The sequence below is a fragment of the Phyllopteryx taeniolatus genome, chromosome 5, assembly GCF_024500385.1.
Source record: "Phyllopteryx taeniolatus isolate TA_2022b chromosome 5, UOR_Ptae_1.2, whole genome shotgun sequence".
NCBI classification, from domain to species: Eukaryota; Metazoa; Chordata; class Actinopteri; order Syngnathiformes; family Syngnathidae; genus Phyllopteryx; species Phyllopteryx taeniolatus.
Window position 1 is genome coordinate 15955750 of NC_084506.1, and position 21728 is coordinate 15977477.

At 44.7% G+C, this 21728-nt stretch overlaps 1 protein-coding gene across 14 annotated transcripts in view; it reads left to right on the forward strand.

Annotated features, from left to right (window-relative positions):
* Nucleotides 1–21728, forward strand: part of shank3a (SH3 and multiple ankyrin repeat domains 3a) — a 247951-nt gene that overhangs the window by 217148 nt on the left and 9075 nt on the right. For 8 of the 14 annotated variants that reach the window (XM_061773041.1, XM_061773044.1, XM_061773046.1 and 5 more), the window contains 9 exons: nucleotides 2244–2326; nucleotides 3850–3974; nucleotides 4924–5059; nucleotides 6911–6991; nucleotides 7769–7792; nucleotides 8134–8261; nucleotides 8359–8464; nucleotides 9618–10144; nucleotides 10591–12692. In XM_061773041.1, the coding sequence (XP_061629025.1) occupies nucleotides 2244–2326; nucleotides 3850–3974; nucleotides 4924–5059; nucleotides 6911–6991; nucleotides 7769–7792; nucleotides 8134–8261; nucleotides 8359–8464; nucleotides 9618–10144; nucleotides 10591–12692 (3312 nt within the window). Of the gene's footprint in view, nucleotides 1–2243; nucleotides 2327–3849; nucleotides 3975–4923; nucleotides 5060–6910; nucleotides 6992–7768; nucleotides 7793–8133; nucleotides 8262–8358; nucleotides 8465–9617; nucleotides 10145–10590; nucleotides 12693–12875; nucleotides 12923–20950; nucleotides 20986–21728 lie in introns of all 14 variants that reach the window. The other 6 variants (XM_061773045.1, XM_061773049.1, XR_009788489.1 and 3 more) reach the window with 5 other exon arrangements.

Sequence of the window (21728 nt, forward strand, 5' to 3'; positions counted from 1 at the left end):
TTAAGTTCCTAGCAGAGTTTCCGTAACTACGTAAAATATAGCGATCCAACGATAAGTGAATTCTTGACTGATGCACTTAAACGCTAATCAAACTAGAAATCACATTACTGAGGAAAATAAACGAATATAATAACGCACACCGGAGTCGTTGTGACTTTCGGCCTCTCCCTATGTACACTAATTACAGTTTATACAATCAGTTTATTTCTTTACATTGTCTTTTATTATGTTTTTGTACAACCCCAATTCCAATGAAGTTGGGACATTGTGTTAAACAAAAATAAAAACAGAATACAATGATTTGCAAATCATGTTCAACCTATATTTAATTGAATACACTGCAAAGACAAGATATTTAATGTTCAAACTGATAAACTTTATTGTTTTTAGCAAATAATCATTAACTTGGAATTTAATGGCTCCAATACGTTCCAAAAAAGCTGGGACAGGTGGCAAAAAAGACTGAGAAAGTTGATGAATACTCATCAAACACCTGTCTGGAACATCCCACAGTTGAACTGGCTAATTGGGAACAGGTGGGTGCCATGGTTGGGTAAAAAAGGAGGTTCCCTGAATTGCTCAGTCATTCACAAGCAAAGATGGGGCGAGGTTCACCTCTTTGTGAACAAGTGCGTGAGAAAATAGTCGAACAGTTTAAGGACAATGTTCCTCAATGTACAATTGCAAGGAATTTAGGGATTTCTTCATCTACGGTCCATAATATCATCAAAAGGTTCAGAGAATCGTGAGAAATCACTGCATGTAAGCGTCAAGGCCAAAAACCAACATTGAATACCGGTGGCCTTCGATCCCTCAGGCGGCACTGCATCAAAAACCGACATCAATGTGTAAACGATATCACCATATGGGCTCAGGAACACTTCAGAAAACCAATGTCAGTAAATACAGTACGGCGCTGCATCTGTAAGTGCAACTTAAAACTCTACTATGCAAAGCAAAAGCCATTTATCAACAACACCCAGAAACGCCGCCGGCTTCTCTGGGCTCGAGCTCATCAAAGATGGACTGATGCAAAGTGGAAAAGTGTTCTGTGGTCCGACGAGTCTACATTTCAAATTGTTTTTGGAAATTGTGGACGTCGTGTCCTCCGGGCCAGAGAGGAAAAGAACCATCCGGACTGTTATGGACGCAAAGTTCAAAAGCCAGCATATGTGATGGTATGGGGCTGTGTTATTGCCAATGGCATGGGTAACTTACATATCTGTGAAGGCACCATTAATGTTGAAAGCTTCATACAGGTTTTGGAGCAACATATGCTGCCATCGAAGCAACGTCTTTTTCATGGACGCCCCTGCTTATTTCAGCAAGACAATGCCAAACCACATTCTGCACGTGTTACAACAGCGTGGCTTCGTAGTAAAAGAGTGCGGATACTAGACTGGCCTGCCTGCAGCCCAGACCTGTCTTCAATTGAAAATGTGTGGCGCATTATGAAGCGTAAAATACAACAACGGAGAACAGCTAAAGCTGTACATCAAGCAAGAATGGGAAAGAATTCCACCTACAAAGCTTCAACAATTAGTGTCCTCAGTTCCCAAAAGTTTATTGAATGTTGTCAAAAGAAAAGGTGATGTCACACAGTGGTAAACATGACCCTGTCCCAGCTTTTTTGGAACGTGTTGCTGCCATAAAATTCTAAGTTAATGATTATTTGCTAAAAACAATAAATTTTGTCTGTTTGAACATTAAATATCTTGTCTTTGTAGTGTATTCAATTAAATATAGGTTGAACATGATTTGCAAATCATTGTATTCTGTTTTTATTTATGTTTAACACAACGTCCCAACTTCATTGAAATTGGGGTTGTACAATGCGGTGCTATTATTATTTAGTATAAACACACAACAAAAATGTTTTTTGGGGGCGCTGGAACGGATTAACGGCATTCAATTAATTTCAATGGGTAAAATGGATTTGGTGCACTAGTAATTGGAGAATTAAATTGATAAGTCAAGATACCGCTGTCTGTTAGTCTGTGTTCCTCCATTAAATGTCATCAACTGGAATGTGACAATGATGAATTTCCTCTCGTGTCTTGTCACTTCAGTGGCGGAGGATCACTCACCAGATTGATTCGCTCTTAAGATGCTTCTGAGCCGTACTTCCGTTACATCCGGTTTTGCCGGTGTGCATGTGTGTGCGTATAGTTGCAGAGTCATATTTAATTCTCTTGTGTGTGTTTGTGTGTTTGTGTGTGTGTGTGTGTGTGTTCTCTCCCCAGTGATTACATCATAGAGGAGAAGAATGCCGTTTTACAGAAGAAAGAAAACGAGGGCTTTGGGTTTGTCCTGCGTGGAGCAAAAGGTGAGCATTATTATTAGTACATTTTAATGTTATTTACTGAATAGGCAATGGGGCGACTTTTCTTCGGTAAACATTTTGCATTATTAGCTATTGGCTGACCAACCCCTGCTGTAAAAAAAGTTGAAATCCAGGAGCATTTGTAGTCCACATTTAAAAGGTCTAAAAGGTAATTTCCTATAGATGCCACAAGATGGTGAAAAAGCAATATTTTTATTTAAGGCACAGATTTGGCCTGAGCACAAAATATTGAATACGCAAATGTTTCCGTGTATAAAGCAGCACCGTCAATATACAAGGGGTTCACTGTGTTCCAAGTGTAAGTAAAATATCTGTTGAGAGAAACAATAAAACACTTTCTAAACTGTCGTGTCAGAGAGGCGGGTTACACCTTGGAATAGTCACCAGCCAATCACATAGACGCGCGTGTGACATCATCACACAACATCATCAGTTGACCTCATTCCAACTAACATAAAAAGTTCACCTCAGCTGGTGTGCTTTTTGCACAAAGGACAAAGGTGGTAAGACAAGAAGAACACAGGAGAGAACCGTGACGCAAGCGGACTTTGGTACTTTGAACCCAGAACCGCTCGACTGTGAGAGTGCTAACCACTAGGCCACCGTGCTACAAATGAACGTTATTGTTGGATGAGTCAGTGGCAGCTTCGCTCAGCACGTTTGTGTACTCCGATGCACTCTCTCTGTGTGTGTGTGAGTGTCTCAGCTCGTCGTCCCATCTGCTGCTCACACATGGCGCTCACATTGAGCAGACACCGCTCCTCTCGCTCTTTTTCCTCTTGTTTGCTTTTCTTTCCTTCTCCCTCCCTCCCTCTCTCTCGCATTCCTTCTTTTCCTCTTCCTTGGCAACCTCTGCGTCCATTATCCCCTCCGCCTATTCCAGCAGTATGGCTACACCGCTTCCTCGGAGTGAATGTGTTTGACTCTTTTTACGCACGTGCCCCGTTTCTTCCAACCCTCAGGGGGTCCGGTTACTGTGGCAACCTCCGCTAAGGCACCTTGGAAGAGTCTGCTTTTACTTCTCCATCACTCACTACCCGTGGCGCTACCTTTTGCTGTCCACTGGAACACACACACTCAAATACTCTCACAGTGTAGCAATGCAGTTCACTTAGCAGGCAAGTGCACACTTAGCATTAGGTGGTGCTGGAGCAACTGTCCGTTTGTCCTGTACAAAAACACCCTTTCTGCCCTTTTTTTATTTCATTCATTAATATTTAAAAAAAAAAATCAAAGTTACCCTCTCTTTCATCAGTGTTTTGTAATGTGACGAGCATTTATTTGAGTCCTTGGGAGAATTGTTTGCTCCCGCCTTGCCCCCAAACCCCTACCTTCTCCTTCCAAAAACCTGTCATTTGAACAGAGGTGTGTTGACTTTTTATATCCACCTTCGCCCCCCCTCACCTCCTTTGTTAACAGTTGTATTATTGACTGTGTTCACTCTGTTGTCTGTCACGCTAACTTGAATTAGTGCGATCACTAAAGCCTCTCGTCTGCTCGCTTAGCCGAGACGCCCATCGAAGAGTTCACGCCGACCCCAGCGTTCCCCGCCCTGCAGTATCTAGAGTCTGTGGACGTGGAGGGTGTGGCCTGGAAGGCCGGCCTGAGGACGGGAGACTTTCTCATCGAGGTATTCGCGCGCACACACAGACGACAACCTCATACTTTACAGTGCTACCTTGACTTATGAGTTTCATTTCTTCTGTGACCACACTCGCAACTCAAATCACACATACAGTATCTCAAATCAATGTTCCCCATTGAAATGAATGGAAATGCCATTAATCCGTTCCAGTCCCCCCAAAAAAATATTTTATACGAGAAATGGTACTCTATATGTATATATATATATATATATATATATATATATATATATATATATATATATATATATACAGTGCAAAAACATACAGTAATAACATTAAAAAAATAGAATGGAATGACAGCTTTGCAAATCCATCCATCCATCCATTTTCTGAGCCGCTTCTCCTCACTAGGGTCGCGGGCATGCTGGAGCCTATCCCAGCTGTCATCGGGCAGGAGGCGGGGTACACCCTGAACTGGTTGCCAGCCAATCACAGGGAACATAGGAACAAACAACCATTCGCACTCACAGTCATGCCTACGGGCAATTTAGAGTCTCCAATTCATGCATGTTTTTGGGATGTGGGAGGAAACCGGAGTACCCGGAGAAAACCCACGCAGGCACGGGGAGAACATGCAAACTCCACACAGGCAGGGCCCGGGATTGAACCCGGGTCCTCAGAACTGTGAGGCTGACGCTCTAACCAGTCGGCCACCGTGCCGCCGGCTTTGCAAATCTTTCGCTTTAATTCAACAGACACTGTGCTGCCCCTGAAACACGACCGTCGCAACAATGCTGCAGAAATATTCGCTCATTAAAATTGTTATATCCTGGCTGTATGTGTTGCTGCAGTATCAATTGTCAAAAGGTTTATAACAACCGCAATGTTGACGCTAGTTTTGTTAGCCCAGCTATAGCAAGTCAAGGTATCACTGTATATTTAATCCGGATTTTAAAGACGACAACTGCGATTTGGTGCATGTGCGGTGTCTAGGTGAATGGCGTGAACGTGGTGAAGGTCGGCCACAAGCAGGTGGTGTTACTGATCCGACAAGGAGGCAACCGACTGCTGATGAAGGTGGTGTCCGTCACGCGGAAACCAGAGTCGGAGGAAGTTGTCCGCAAGAAAGGTAAACACCGCAAATGGATGACTGGTGAGATGCTAATCTGAATCCTGACTACTGTTGAGGTCCCCACTATTGCGCAAGGCACTAATTCTTTTGTTGCCCACGATTACGGTGATACATTCAATGCTTTGAACGTACACACTTCTTGTACTGTACTGAAATGCACATAGAACACACAAAGTCTCCTGCACCCCTGCATCTTCAGTGCGCCTCGCCACCGTTGTCATGGCGACTACACCGCATGTTTTGAATTAAGCATTGCATTACAGCAACAGGCTCTCTCTACCTCTCGGACTGGTTCCTCTCTCTTTTGTTCTGCAAACCTCCTCCGTCTCCACTGCTGCGGCACGACCCGCACGCATTACAAACCCGGCGAGGACTGTTTGTACTGTGGACTTGTGTACTGTATGAAGGATAGTTGGATTTGATGTTTTGGTTTTGTTTTTTTGTTTTTTCAATGGAGGACACAGACATGGTGCATTGACTTTTTGATTGTGAGCTGTGAAGTTGCTTCTCGGGTCTCCTGGTGGTCAAGTTGGTGCAAGGAGGGAAGGAATCGGCACACCTGAGATGCTTATTAAATAGATGTTTTAAAATCAGCGAGATTGCGTTTGGAGAGGGATTACGAGGCTCCCGCAAGCGTGGAGGTGTGACGTCTGGTGCATATCGTTCCCCTTAGATGTTAAGCCATTGTCCTCTCTCCATCTGTCAGCACTCATGTGGTTTTTTGTCCTCCAAGGGCCTGATTTACTAAAGGTTTGCGCGTGCAAAAACGGGAGGGAACTTGATTGCTCACGCTAACTGATGTGGAAGCTGATCTACTAACCAGGCGCACCGAGCATTGCGTCTGCCAAACAGGCAAAATTGCCGTGAAGTTCGTTTTATGTGTTCTGGGAGAGGTTGATATAAATAGATGAATTTAGCACACGCAATGTGATTTATCAAATCTGAGACAAATTGCAGTCGCTGATTTTGCATCTTTAGATACGTGTTGTGCAGCTGCAACTGACTCCAACCATTGTGACATATCGTCCATTCAGCAATACAATTTTGGATGTATAAAGGGCTGACTTGGGGCCAGTCAAGGAGTTATGCCATACCACCTATGATAAAACGCCTTTTAACTGCATTTTTTTGCGTCTGGGTAAATTCAGCGCACTGTGGCAATTGGTGGTCTCCCACAGCGTTTTTTTTTGGGTGTGCTGTCTCAAGTTTTATGTGCCATGTTATGCAGAATGGGCAGATGCATCCAATTCTCAAGCACTCGGAACAAGTTAAGTCAAACAAAACATGGCTTGTAATATGTTAGTTTGCCTCTTCCACTAACACTTCCAATACCATCACTTCAAAGTTAGTTTTGTGATTGTAGTGCTCTCCCACTCACCAAAACCAAAACATGAGAGCTACCTAAAGCAAAATAACCCTTTTAAATATGGTGGTCTCGACCACTTTTAAAGCTGTGGACAATAGTGTGCACATTCTGTTAGAGTGAGTAATTTAGCGCCCACTATTTGGGCTCTTAGTGAGATCAGGCCCCGTGTGAGTAAGGACATTCAAGTTTGTCAGAGCTGCTATGTCGATGCGTCTCTCATAGCATCCATGGACCACATTTTCCCTCAATGCAATGTTTTGTGCGAGAGTGACAAGGAAAGAACACCAATATTCGAGCCTCGGTAGACATGAAGAAGTCGGGCTCCCAGAGAAGCGCTTCATCCGAATGGGAACCCATCAAAGCGGCCTGGGCCGGCCGTCTACGGGATGCCAGGAGGACACTGAGCCGCAAAGCCAAGGGGTCTCCAACACAGACATCTAGGCCATCGTGGTCCTCCTCAACGCCGTGCCTTTTCTCCACAGCGCCGCCGCCTCCCAAAAGAGCCCCCAGCACCACGCTCACACTGCGCTCCAAGTCCATGACGGCCGAGCTGGAAGAACTGGGTGAGTGCCAGCGTTTTGGGGGCATGTGTCCTCTTTGTTCTGTCATCCTCCATGGAAAGCCATTTGAGCATGTATTCCATATCCGTAATGTGCATCTTTTAAGGTCCATGTACTCTTTGTTTTCACTAGTAAGACAATTCAGAGCACGAGTAAAACGACTAGGACAAACCAGGGAAGATGACTTTGGAAAATGTAGTTGGTTATGCTGTTGAAAATGTAATAGTAGCGTAACTATTTCAATTACTTTCTCAGAGTATCCATCCATCCATTTTCTGAGCCGCTTATCCTCACAAGGGTCGCGGGAGTGCTATTGCCTAACCCAGCTATCATTGGGCAGGAGGCGGGGTACGCCCTGAACTAGTTGCCAGTCAATCGCAGGGCACATACAAACAAACAACCATCCGCACTCACATTCACACCTACGGGCAATTTAGAGTCTTCAATTAACCTATCATGCATGTTTTTGGGATGTGGGAGGAAAAACCCACGCAGGCACGGGGAGAACATGGAAACTCCACACAGGCGGGGCCAGGAATTGAACCCCAGTCCTCAGAACTGTGAGGCAGACGCTCTAACCAGTCGCCCACCGTGCAGCCGCTTTCTCAGAGTAATTTAACTAATTACATTTTGATGATATTGAATAAATACTCAAAAGGCTTTCCATAGTTCTCCCTTTTCCCGCTTTCCCTTTTTTCACTAACTTTGACAATAGTCACTTCTCTTGGCTTGTTCTTGTGCTTTTTCTCTCCTCCACTGATGCTTTCATTTCCCACCAAGCTTCTGCTCGGAGGAGAAGAGGAGGTGAGTCTGAAGCAAGAGACTGAGCTGTTTTATCACTGCGCTTTCCGTACAAATTTATTTTGTACTTAACAAATGTACTGTACAAGATTTTTTTTAAATTCCACTGTAACATTATGCTCGTATTAACATATTATTCAGTGATTCTTTCACATACCACTATAGGGCGCCTGTGTAGCACATTTTGAGAATTACCGCTTTACACCATTAAATACCACTTGTCCAATCATCATTTGTATTCTCCATTGTGTTTAGGAGTTTAAAATATGATGCAGCGTTTGCCTCCTCGTGCATCTCGTTGCATTCTTACTTAGTGAGTTCCGGCTCATTTGCCTTCTCAACAGAGAGGCTCGATGAGATGTTGGCGTCCCAGGAGTCCATGTTGCGTTCTCAGCCCCCGGAGGCGGATTACAGAGCAGCCACCGTCAAACAGCGACCCACCAGCAGGAGAATAACACCAGCAGAGATCAGTGTGAGTGCATCGACTCAAAAATCAGCATCGCACTCGAAACACATAACATATCACACTTTTGTCTTTATTTGATTTGATTTTTTTTGTCTGGCTGCAGTCACTATTTGAGCGACAAGGGATGACCCTCCATGGAGGGTTTCACCCAGCCATGGAGAGAGGTCATATGGCACTACCTAAGGGGATGTCCAGGACCAAGTCATTTGGTAAAACAATCACCTATCCTCTCACTGTGTTGTTAATTAGGGCTGTCAGTTCCAGCCACATTTGTGTGTAGTGAGAGATCTTCAGGTGTGCCGCAGGAAGGTATCAAATTTCACTTAACTGTTCCGAAAATTCGAATTTATTTACAACAAATAATGTATCTTTGTTTGTCTATATATGCCAGCAGCATATAGTGACAGGCAGAAGAATTAAACACTATTCCACTAAATGGCAGAAGGTAGAATTAATCACAATTTCTGTTAGCTTGGCGTTTTGCATTATATGTTAGCATTAAGCTTGCAGACTTTCGTTAAGCAAAATGTGATGGTTTTGTTGAACATTTTGGTATTTAAATAAACAATATTTAATTCTGTTTTGTTGCATGCTCTTGTGTATGTGTTTCTGCTCCATGCGTGTTAAAGTAACAGTGGTTTTAAGGTTTATAATTACGGTTACATTTGTAATTACCATAACATCCATGCTAATTTCTGTATTGCCTTTCATATTATATGTTAGCATTAAGATAGCGGACTTTCATTTGAGGAATTTATCATGTTTGGTTTGGCATTTTGGTGTTTTATCTTCTTTGATTTTAATTGTCAATTTTACAGTTAGCTTCAACTGTCAGTGACAGTGTTTTTGTTGGCCCAAGGTGATGTTACGAAACAGTCTCCCACTTCTTGACAGCGAGAGTGAGAACAGGTGCTAAGGAAAAGTGTGTTTTAATATGTTTACGTGTGTTTTAACATGTTTAAACCATGTGGTAGGGGTAAAACTATTTTAAAGACCATGTCTCTCTATATTGCCAATTTTTACCTATCGCGGGTGGGTCCGCAATGGTATCGCCTGTGATCGCTGTATGCTCAATCTGCGGGGCAGAATGAAAATATACAGTTTTAATCCTCAAAGTATCAGTAACAGATTTTGCTGCGTGAGTCACAGTCACTTAATTCATGTTTAATGAAGTGTTGAATAAGTCAAACAAAGATTTAAAAAGTGTTAAAACGATAAGCTGTTGACTGTGCGAGTTGACAGTTTCACACTTAGCAGGATTAAAGTGTGAAGTGGCCATGGACCTGCTGGGCTGTTTTAAGAAAAGGTCTGTTTTCTTGAGCTTGCTGTAATCCTCATCTTTTACGATCGTGTGCCCTGCAGGTGCCACTGAGGAGGATCGGCTGTCTGCCCTGGAAGGTGAGCACCGCTTCCCCCGTAGTTCCTCCATGACAGACAGCCTCCGAGACCACCCACAGCCTCATCCCATCCCACCTCCTCCACAAACAGCACCTCCTCCGCCTCCCTATTACCTGGACATGGGACCTCCCCCGGCTTTCTGCCCGCCGCCACCTCCGTCGCGGACCCAGAGTCAGAGCCACGAACCTGAGGGACGCTCCAGCTTTAAGCCCTCCTCCCTGGACCTGCCATACGAGGCGGCTCATCGGCAGGCCGCCCAGATAGAGAGACAGAAGAAAGCCCGCTCCATGATCATCCTACAGGACTCTTCCCATTTACCTGTGGAACCCACAGAAATCCCCCGGCCGTCTGTCGCTACTCCACCCGAGCGCATAAAACGGAAGGGTCGGATCATTGACAACCCCTATGCCAATGTGGGCCAATTTAGCATTGGACTGTACACGCCTACCAAGCCTCAGAGGAAGAAAAGCCCCCTGGTGAAGCAACTACAGGTAACTGGCATTTGTTTCTTGGACTGGTGTCAATAAGCCTCTCACTTATTTTCAGACTTTGCTGGTGTGCTCGGCCGTTCATTCTGTAGAATAATAGCGTTCACACTTACTGTACGTAAAAATTCAGGTTACATCGCAGCCATATCAGCGGAACTCCATTGTAAACAGAGGACCCCCAGTATATACTATATTTGCATTAAAAAAATAAAAGTGCCTCACCTCAAATAGACACCTCATTTTTTCTAGTCATCGTATAGGCAGTACCTTAAATTTATTTGTGTGGAAAAAAATTAGTAGTGTGTGTCTCATACAAATGTGTACTTTAATTATGACTTTAGTACTGCTTTAGTGGTAGTTAAAGGCTTGTTCTCACTTGGTACAAATTCAGGTGAGGTAGCAGCCAGAACTCCATTGCAATGTAAAAAGAGGACTGCTTTTGTTTCTAGGTGGAGGATTCACAAGAAAAAGCTAATTTGGTCTTAGCACCTGCCCACTCCCGAGAGAGCTCACCCTCAGGACGACACCCGCTCGGCCACACGCGCACCAGCCGTGCAGACTACTACCAGCAGCAGCTGATGGCTGAGCGGGAGCGTTTGCGGGCCCAGGGCGAGGCCATGTTTCAGGGTAAGGGCCCCTTTGCCGCCGCCATCGCCGGAGCTGTAAAGGACCGTGAGCGTCGCCTGGAGGAGCGGCGAAGATCCACTGTCTTCCTTTCTGTCGGAACGATGGAGGGGGCATCCTCCGCCGGAACGGAGCTCCCCTCTCTGACTCAGTCTCACTCCATCGACGAGCGTATACTCACCAGAGAGCTTGGCCAGCTGCCACCTCCTGCCTTGGCCTTGAGCCCTTCACCTAGCGGGACCACCTTCATCCATCCGCTGACAGGAAAGCCTCTGGACCCCAATTCCCCTCTGGCTCTTGCGCTGGCCGCAAGGGAGAGGGCACTGACCTCCCAGAGCCAATCCCCAACTAGCAGCCCAGAGCCACGGACTAAACAGGAGCGGGTGGGCCAGGGCGTAATATTCATTGACACTCAGACCAAAGAGTCTCCACATGGAGAAGGGCCACCCACATCTCCACACTTTACATCTCAAACCTCCAAGGGAGGGTCTAGCTTTGGATCCACCCCAGCATCAGTATTCGTCCCTCAGCCCACCAAACCGCCGTGGTCACCCTCAAGTCTATCGTTCCACCAGGAGATGGAGGCCAGGATTGATGAGAGGAAGGAGGAAAAAATGCTAGAAGATAAGAAGAGCATGTTAATCAGTATTATGGACACGTCGCAGCAGAAAACGGCAGGGCTGATCATGGTCCACGCGACCAGTAATGGCCAGACCTGTGGCGTGGGTCCAGAGTTAGAGAAGACAGCTGTCCCAACATCCAAAGAGCCGAGCAAGTCACTAAGTCCATACACTAAGTCCCCCAGTCCCACAGTCTCTCTGCCCCAGCCTCAGAGTCAGCGTGCTACCAGTCCCGGTCTCGACAAGGGTCTGGTTCAGGGAAGCTCAGAAGAGGACGCGGATCCATACACGGTGACGCTGCCCTCTGCCATGCTGTCCTCCAGTGATGAGGAAACACGCGAGGAGCTGCGCAAGATCGGTTTTGTTCCACCGCCTGATGAGTTCGCTAACGGGCTGCTTGCACAAGCTCAGCCAAAGGGTATTTTACAGTCCCCAACCAAACCTCCTGCCCCTTCACCTACCACCCCGCCAACACTGACACCCCAAACGCCCTCAACCCCGATTAGCCTGAGTGTAACCCCCAGCCAGCCTCAACCTCCACAGCTCCCACCTCCACCCAGCACTCCGCCCAGTGCAGCAGCTGTCTCAGGGAAACCCTCGGACGCCCTGGAGCCCCCACCAGTGGGCGAGTCCGGCTCTGCAGCCAATTCGGGCATGGAGGAGGCCGACATGCGCAGCTCCAGCGAGCGGGAGAGAGACCACCACCTTGAGACCACCAGCACTGTCTCCACAGTTTCGAGCATGTCTACGCTGTCCTCAGAAAGCGGCGAACCGGCCGACACACACACCACACACACTTCCTATGCCGACGGGCAGACTTTTGTGCTCGACAAACCGCCAGTGCCTCCGAAGCCCCGACTCAAGTCCCACTTAGGAGGCAGTAAAGGCCCTGTCACCTTCAGGGACCCTCTGCTGAAGCAGAGTTCTGACAGTGAGCTGCTATCCCAGCAACAGGCTGTGGCGCTGGCTGCGGCGGTGGCCGGAGGAGCCAGGCTGACCCCCGGCGGTTCAGCCTCCGTGACCGGACTGGCGCCCACAAAGCCGCGCTACCTCTTCCAGCGGCGGTCCAAGCTATGGGGGGACCCGGTAGAGCCCCGCGGGCCAGGAGTAGGTCTCGGTATTGGGAGTTTGGGGAATCTCGGTGGGCTGGGACTAGGGCTGGGTGCCGATGAGGGGGCGAAACCCTCTGTGATGGGGGAGCTCAGTTCAAGACTACAACAGCTAAATAAAGACACGCGGTCTTTGGGCGAGGAACCACTGGGAGCATCACTCGACCCTGGGAGGAAGTCTCCTGTAGCAGGTGCCAGGTAAGAGAACAGATCAACTCTAGGAATCAATCGTAAAGAGTGCATCAACATCATTCCATAGTGAAACACAATGTCTGAAATATATGAAGGAGTTTTCCCAACAACTACTGTTGGTGTGTGTTTGCTGTTGGTGGAAATCACGCCATTCTTGAGAGTACAACAAAGTGCTTTTTATTTCTACAGATGTGAGGACACTGGCGAGAGTAAACCTTAAGGTTGTAGACACTAGGGTAAACTTTCCTGTTTTTTTTAAACACCGTTACCTACCAGCTTGTCAACTAATCCTGCTGAAGACTTCCCTTATAAACACTAATTTTATTTGTTCTCTTTTGTTGAAAAAATGTATTTCCTCACATAGTGGCCTCTACTCTAATAGATACTGTGCCTCACTGAATACCCTGTTGCGTCGTCTACTCACTAAAGTCTGTTTTTTTATATTTAAATGGCCCTGTATTGTCTTCCTGTGTGTTGTAGTAGGCGTCTTTACCGCAGTACAAATGCAATGCAAAATCTGTTCAACATTTTCATTTATTTAAGGATTGGGCAAAATAAAAGTTTTTTTTTAATTAGTGGAAGGGATAGGGTTTAAATCTGACTCAAACTATGTAATATTATAAAAATACAGACATGTAGTACTCTCTGCAGTTGAGCACTTGCCTCAATTAATCGCTAGTTGTCTTCCACTAACTAAACTCTCCTTGTTCATGTTTAAAAGTTTCTGTATTGTCTCCCTGATGGCAGAAAATCTTCACCGCCCGCAGAGTACACATGGCATCTGTAAAGCTGAAGTTTACGACAGAATTCAAAGAGACAGTACAGAACAAAATCTGTCAGCATCAAACTAAAATGCACTGTAACCTTTGCAGATGAACTTAATTTGACCACCTCTAAACTTTGGAATGCGCTTGTCTGGTCAATGTTACAGTACATTTTGTGTATCTTGTTACATGAATGGACCGATATATGTCCTGGTTCAATTAGAATTGGTTATCAAACCTCTTCATCATGCCTGCCACATTTGGGCATCATGAGACCAAGACGACATCGAATAACTGATCAACGGTACCTCGCCAAAGCGAGGCTTCAAACAAGAAGTGGCCACTGAGTTTACAGTGTCACAGAGTGTCATCTGCAGGTTAGGTTGCCACAGAGATAAATAGGGACTGGAAGAGTCACAGAAAGGCAAATCGGTGGAAATGTACAGCATTGGTCAACTCATGTATCAAAATTAAATTCACCTTTAAAGCTTATAGTGCGTTTTCAGTTCATCCCAAAATTGCACTTGAAAGAGCAAAAGCCTGACCTTTTGAGGAGTCGTGTATTTAGAGATAGGGCGGACGAAATGAAGGATCATTAATTATTTGCTTAAGGTTTAGGGTTTAAATATGACTAAAACTTTATAATAAGCAAAACATATGGCGCAGTTGATACATGAAAGGCCCCTGGCTGCTATGTGAGGAAATATATATTGGTTACCTTGTTTGTATCACCTGATTATCTCTACTAACTAGTGTTTGGGATCCCTCATGCTGTTGACCATTTTTTCTTATCTTTTACACCGAAATTGTGCAGAGAAGTACTGCAATGGTGCTCTTGTTTCCATAGTGACCGTTAAGTGTTTTCCAACACACGCAACATAAGCGTTGTATATGTGTAGTATTTGGTGCATTATTCGTCGATGCAAACAAGGTAACTGGCCTTCATGTGTTAGTGTGAACACCTGAGGGCTTTCTAATCTCTGACACACGCACACACACACACACACAACACAAACACACGCACACACAGTCTGTTAGGTTGTCCCTTTCCCCAAACTCCACCCAAAGTCATTGTTCAAATCATATATTGAGTGATACATCCACGGCTCCTTGGGCCCATCACTGATAAACGCAAGATAAGCGCCGAAGCTGTCTTATCGCTGCATCCCATCTGAAAATATTATCAGTATAATCTCCGATGATGTATCTTCGGATATATTTGAACATGACTGAATTAATGGTGTGTCGTGTCTCTGGTGAAAAGCCTTCTCATGGTCTTTGTATCAAATACCAGATCGAATTTTGACTTTGTCAAAATGGCATAAGGTAGACTATTTCATTAGCTCAGGAGTACCCTCGTGGTCATATGGTTTCATCACCAACATACAAAATTGGGACAAAAGTCCTTTGAAATGTTGTTGGGGTCATCTGGGAATTGTTCAGACATTGTCACTAATCATCTCATGAATGATTAATGCATAACTGCTTTAAATTTGTGTCGATTCTCAGTCATCTAGGTTAGGGTAATCCGAAAAATCACAAGAACGGTGATTAGTTGTTGAAGATGTTTCACCTTTAATCCAAAAGGCTTTTTCAGGTCTAAGTCTTAAGTGTCGAGTCCCCCTATTTATGTCCAAAGAGACAAAACGAGACAAAAGTTGGGGACACGACACCAAAATTTGGAACCGATGAACCCTTTTGGATTGAAGGAGTCTTCAACAACCAAGAAGAGGCCAAGAAGAGATAGAACTTTTTGGGAGAAACATATTATTGACACATTTTTTTTTTTTTGAAAGAATAGTTATTAAAGCTGCAACCAGCAGTAAACCAAAATGGCGGGCTCCCTTTACAATATCAGGCATTGGTCCTTAAAACGTTTTGGTTTGTCATGTTAGGATAGACATGTCCACCCAATTTGGTGTGGATTGGCAAAACTGATGGAGGGGGCTATTTTTTTCAAAATTTCCAAGGAACGCTACTTTTGGGGCTGTCATGCTGTACAATGCATACATTTTTCCCCTTGTAAAATTGTTTTTTTCTGGCAGGTTGAGGTCCCCAAAAAGATGATTTGTTTGTCAGAAGAATAATAATAATAATAATACATGCAAAAAGACCATTGCGAAAATTTAGCACTTGGCTCAAGCAATTGGCACCACACATGTACCGTCACGTTGTATTGGAAAAACTATGACCCTGTATTGTTTGAGGCTCCACATGCAGTAAATGTACTGGGATATTTTTCTTTGAACCACAAAAACAAAAGCGCGATTGTCAAAGAAGAATTAAATTGCCACAAACAGAGGAAAGGGGAGAGTGTGGATTTGTTGATTTTGAGGGACTTTTGGCAGTCATTGATCACTCCTTTCACTGACTACAGGTACATAAGAAATTCTACAACCCCAATTCCAATGAAGTTGGGATGTTGTGTTAAACATAAATAAAAACAGAATACAATGATTTGCAAATCATGTTCAACCTATATTTAATTGAATATGTTTACCACTGTGTTACATCACCTTTTCTTTTAACAACATTCAATAAACGTTTGGGAACAGAGGACACTAATTCTTGAAGCTTTGTAGGTGGAATTCTTTCCTATTCTTGCTTGATGTACAGCTTCAGCTGTTCAACAGTCCGGGGTCTCCGTTGTTGTATTTTACGCTTCATAATGCGCCACACATTTTCAATTGGAGACAGGACAGCATTGTCTTGCTGAAATAAGCAGGGGCGTCCATGAAAAAGATGTTGCTTGGATGGCAGCATATGTTTCTCCAAAACCTGTATGTACCTTTCAGCATTAATGGTGCCTTCACAGATGTGTAAATTACCCACGCCATTGGCACTAACACAGCCGCATACCATCACAAATGCTGGCTTTCAAACTTTGCGTCCATAACAGTTCTGATGGTTCTTTTCCTCTTTGGCCTGGAGGACACGATTTCCACAATTTCCAAAAGTAATTTGAAATGTGGACTCGTCGGACCAGAGAACACTTTTCCACTTTGCATCAGTCCATCTTAGATGAGCTCGGGCCCAGAGAAGCCGGCGGCGTTTCTGGGTGTTGTTGATAAATGGCTTTTGCTCTGCATAATAGAGTTTCAAGTTGCACTTACGGATGTAGCGCCGAAGTTACTGACATTGGTTTTCTGAAGTGTTCCTGAGCCCTTGTGGTGATATCCTTTACACATTGATGTCGGTTTTTGATGCAGTGCCGCCTGAGGGATCGAAGGTCACGGGCATTCAATGTTGGTTTCCAGCCTTGCCGCTTACATGCAGTAATTTATCCAGATTTTCTGAACCTTTTGATGATATTGTGGACCGTAGATGATCAAATCCCTAAATTCCTTGAAATTGTACGTTGAGGAACATTGTCCTTAAACTGTTTGACTATTTTCTCACGCACTTGTTCACAAAGAGGGGAACCACGCCCCATCTTTGCTTGTGAATGACTGAGCAATTCAGGGAAGCTCCTTTTACCCAATCATGGCACCCACCTGTTCCCAATTAGCCTGTTCACCTGTGGGATGTTCCAAACAGGTGTTTGATGAGCATTCCTCAACTGATAATTATTTGCTCGAAACAATAAAGTTGATCAGTTCGAACGTTAAATATCTTGTCTTTGTAGTATATTCAATTAAATATAGGTTGAACATGATTTGCAAATCATTGTATTCTGTTTTTATTTATGTTTAACACAACGTCCTAACTTCATTGGAATTGGGGTTGTAAACACAGTTAAGTATAACTGTAAAACAGCTTTGGGGGCCTCAACATACCCGAAAACTCAACCAGTTTTTGCAAGGCTGAAAATATATACTGTATATTTTAAGGGAAACGTTGAAAACTCACTTGGTGGCACCCCTTGTAAAGTTGGGAAAAAAAATCAGTAAAGGTTATCGTGCATCTGAGCTTCATCCTGAAATTTTACCCGAAAGAATCCCTAACATTTTGTAAGTACTGCTGTGTAAGAACAAACAGCGATTCCAAGAGCGCAGCAGCAGAGAGGATCGGCTTGTGACAAAGAGCATCATGCGCACCATTATTTCCTCGTCACTCCTCTCTCGCCATGTTTCTGTCCTCTCCCACTGACCCTCACTCACTCACTCACTTACCCTCAAAACAACACACACATGCTTCCACTGTGTCACGCATTCACCTCGTGCTCCATGCTTTTGGGTGCTTGTGTTTTAATTCAGTTCGTCTGTCCTTTTGACTGTCCACCATAACGCGCACACAAAAAAAAAACACGTTCAAGTAAAATACACACATGCCGGTAGTCCTGATATAAAGTGTCAAGTGCTTACAATACATGTGCAAAAGTGTTCGGACAATTCCTGATTTTCTTTCATCCATTTCAGCTTGAATGCAACAACAGCAACAACAAAAGCATCCATAAAAGTCAAGGGACACGTGTCCTCACCCCCCCCGCCCCCATGTGTGTTTTTCTTTGTGCAGTTGTTTGAGATTGTGAACAATGTGCTCATTTTTCTCTCATGTGGCCCACAAGTCAGACCGACTGCTGCGCAAGAAGCCGACTCTGCTGTCTTTGTCATGTTTCCTGAATATACTGCACATACACACATACTGTATAAACGATATATTACTATATATACGTACCAGGGCGGCGGCACGGTAGACGACTGGTTAGAGCGTCTGCTTCACAGTTCTGAGGACTGGGGTTCAAATCCCGGCCCCGCGTGTGTGTAGTTTGCATGTTCTCCCCGTGCACTCCGGTTTCCTCCCACATGCCAAAAACATGCATGGTAGGTTAATCGACAACTCTAAATTGTCCGTAAGTATGAATGTGAGTGCGAATGGTTTGTTTGTATGTGCCCTGCGATTGGCTGGCAACCTGCCCGAAGATAGCTGGGATAGGCTCCAGCACGCCCGCGACCCTTGTGACGATAAGCGGCTCAGAAAATGGATGGATGGATGGATGGATGGATGGATGGATGGATGGATGGATGAATGGATGAATGGATGGATGGACAGACGGACGGACGGACGGACGGACGTACCAGGGCTGGGCAAAATTGTGCTCACGGGTCACATTGGATTTATTGTAAATGGACAGATGGACCAGGTCATTCGTAAATGAGGTAAAAACAAAAACAAAAAAACAATAACATTTAGTGAAAATGTGTCTGTATAATATGTAAAATAGTATGTATATTTTAATGATAAAATAATAACGTAATAATAATGCTTAGGGTGTTATATATAATTATTGTTGTTAGAATTATTCAACCAATTGTTAAACCAAAAGTTTTGTAAAGTTTGTCTATATTGTTTGTTATTGTCCATCCATCCATCCATTGTCTGAGCCGCTTCTCCTCACTAGGGTTGCGGGCGTACTGGAGCCTATCCCAGCTATCATTGGGCAGGAGGCGGGGTACACCCTGAACTGGTTGCCAGCCAATCGCAGGTGTTTGTTATTGTATTATTAACAATAAATCCATTACCCAATTATTTGAGAAACTTGAAAAAAAATTACATAAGGACCAGCTCTACACCCTTGGCAGGGCCCTCGAGGGTGCATGGGAGTCCGCCCAACCAGTCTACATGTGTTTTGTGGACTTGGAGAAGCTGTTCGACCGTGTCCCTCGGGTGTTCCTGTGGGAGGTGCTTCGGGAGTATGGGGTACCGAACCCCCTGATACGGGCTGTTCGGTCCCTGTACGACCGGAGTCAGAGTTTGGTCCGCATATCCGGCAGTAAGTCGGACTCGTTTCCGGTGAGGGTTGGACTCCGCCAAGGCTGCCCTTTGTCACCAATTCTGTTCATAACTTTTCTGGACAGAATTTCTAGGCGCAGCCGAGGCGTAGAGGGGGTCCGGTTTGGTGGCCTCAGTATTGCATCTCTGATTTTTGCAGATGATGTGGTTCTGTTGGCTTCATCAAACCGTGACCTCCAACTCTCATTGGAGCAGTTCGCAGCCGAGTGTGAAGCAGCTGGGATGAGAATCAGCACCTCCAAATCTGAGACCAAGGTCCTCAGTCGGAAAAGGGTGGCGTGCCCTCTCCAGGTCGGGGATGAGATACTGCCCCAAGTGGAGGAGTTCAAGTATCTTGGGGTCTTGTTCACGAGTGAGGGAAGAATGGAACGGGAGATCGACAGGCGGATCGGTGCAGCGTCTGCAGTGATGCGGACTTTGTATAGATCCGTTGTGGTAAAGAAGGACCTAAGCCGGAAGGACCGATTTACCGGTCGATCAACGTTCCTACACTTCACCTATGGTCACGAGCTGTGGGTCGTGACCGAAAGAACAAGATCCCGGATACAAGAGGCCGAAATGAGTTTCCTCCGCAGGGTGTCCGGACTCTCCCTTAGAGATAGGGTGAGAAGCTCGGTCATCCAGGAGGATCTCAGAGTAGATCCCCCGCATCGAGAGGAGCCAGATGAGGTGGCTGGGGCATCTGATTCGGATGCCTCCCGGACACCTCCCTGGTGAGGTGTTCCGGGCACGTCCCACCGGGAGGAGACCCCGGGGACGACCCAGGACACGCTGGAGAGACTACATCCTTCGGCTGGCCTGGGAACACCTCGGGATACCCCCGGAAGAGATGGATGAAGTGGCTGGGGAAAGGGAAGTCTGGGCGTCCCTGCTAACGTTACTGCCCCCGCGGCCCGACCTCGGATAAGCGGTAGAAGATGGATGGATGGATGGATGGAAAAAAAATTACATAAGAATAAAATAGTTTATGAGGTAAATGTGTATGTATTTGATTTGTGTGTAAAATATGTATTTTAACAATAAAAAAATAATTATTTCTCATTCTGTATTTTGTACTAATTATTTTTTGCTATAATTAACTAAACAATAATGAAATAAAATAAATACAAAATTGTTACATGTAATGTATATGTGATAGTTTATTTTACAAAAAAAGTATTTTTATTTTATTAATTACAAAACAACCAATTAGTTCATGAGATGCATGAATAAAAAAATAAATCATGAATAAATACATTTATTTTAGTCACAATTAAATTATGTATTTCACTAACATACTGTAGTTGTAATATTTAACATTCTCTGAAATGAATGAAGACATAAAAAACATATGTGTAAAAGTGCTGTTTTATTTTAGAAAGTGTGAGATAAATAAAAAATAAATACATTTTTGGAGGGAAAACACTGCTAAATGAATGCAATAAATATTGCAGGACTCTTGATAATGTTGTGTAAATGCTTGGTGGGCGGGATTACAAAACACAGCACAGAGCGGCCATAGTTAAAGGTTAACCCAACATACAAACCAGCTCACTCTCTCACTGCAAACTGTAACGCCAATCATAAATGTGTGACGATTGTCGCCAGCTCCTGTTACACGTGCGCATGTGTAGCATGTCAAAGACAGCAAACGGGGACTCCAAGGCCAGCGGCGCGTCTGTCTGGTGGGCCGCATCCCATGCGAGCGATGCTAACATTCTCTCCCATTGCTCTCTCTTTGCTCGTCTTGCATGTTCCGCCCCTGCTGCTCTGATCTGATTGGTCTAGAACTGACTGTGCGCCCAGGAAGGCAGGACCACTGTGTAAGTGCGCATGGAGCTCATCTCATGTCTGTCGGCCCCCTTTGGAATCTGATCATTAGGGGGGGTTTAATGGGGTTTTTTTTCAGCCTTGGTTCAATTGCACCCCTTGTAGCAATGTTTCCCAACCAGCCAAGGCACATCAAATAAAAAAATGTCATGAAAAGCATATATACTGAAATAATGATGATGTCATCTCCATTTACTCACAAATTCACCCGAGTGTGAAATCTGGGCCTGTTTAGTTGATCACAAAACTATTGACCTATTGTTATGAATGGCAACAGGTGGATACACAGTTGAATTGTACCTTCTGCCATCTAAAGGAAGAGCATTTAATTGTTCTGCCTGTCACTATATGTCACTGGCATAGAGAGATGATCAAAGATGCATTATTTGCAGTCAATAAATAAATGTCAGACCAATGAAGTGAAATTGGCATGGTGGTTGGGAATCACTGCCCGGTAGAACACATCTCACATCTCATACTGTTGCCTGCCAATGAAAAACATGTATCCTCAAATAAGTTGTTTCAAAGAGGAGATACACGATTTTCATCGGAGAGTGAGGTTGCGCAAACAACATGCATGGAAGAGGCAACATCAGCACATGTAGTATCTCCTCTCTGCTCCTCCCTGCTTGCAACTAGCCAGACCCAACCGTCCCCCCCCCAAAAATGTATACCAGTGCTAATTATTTAACTCCAATCCATCGTCTTTCACATTTTGTACTTAATTCGTTGCATA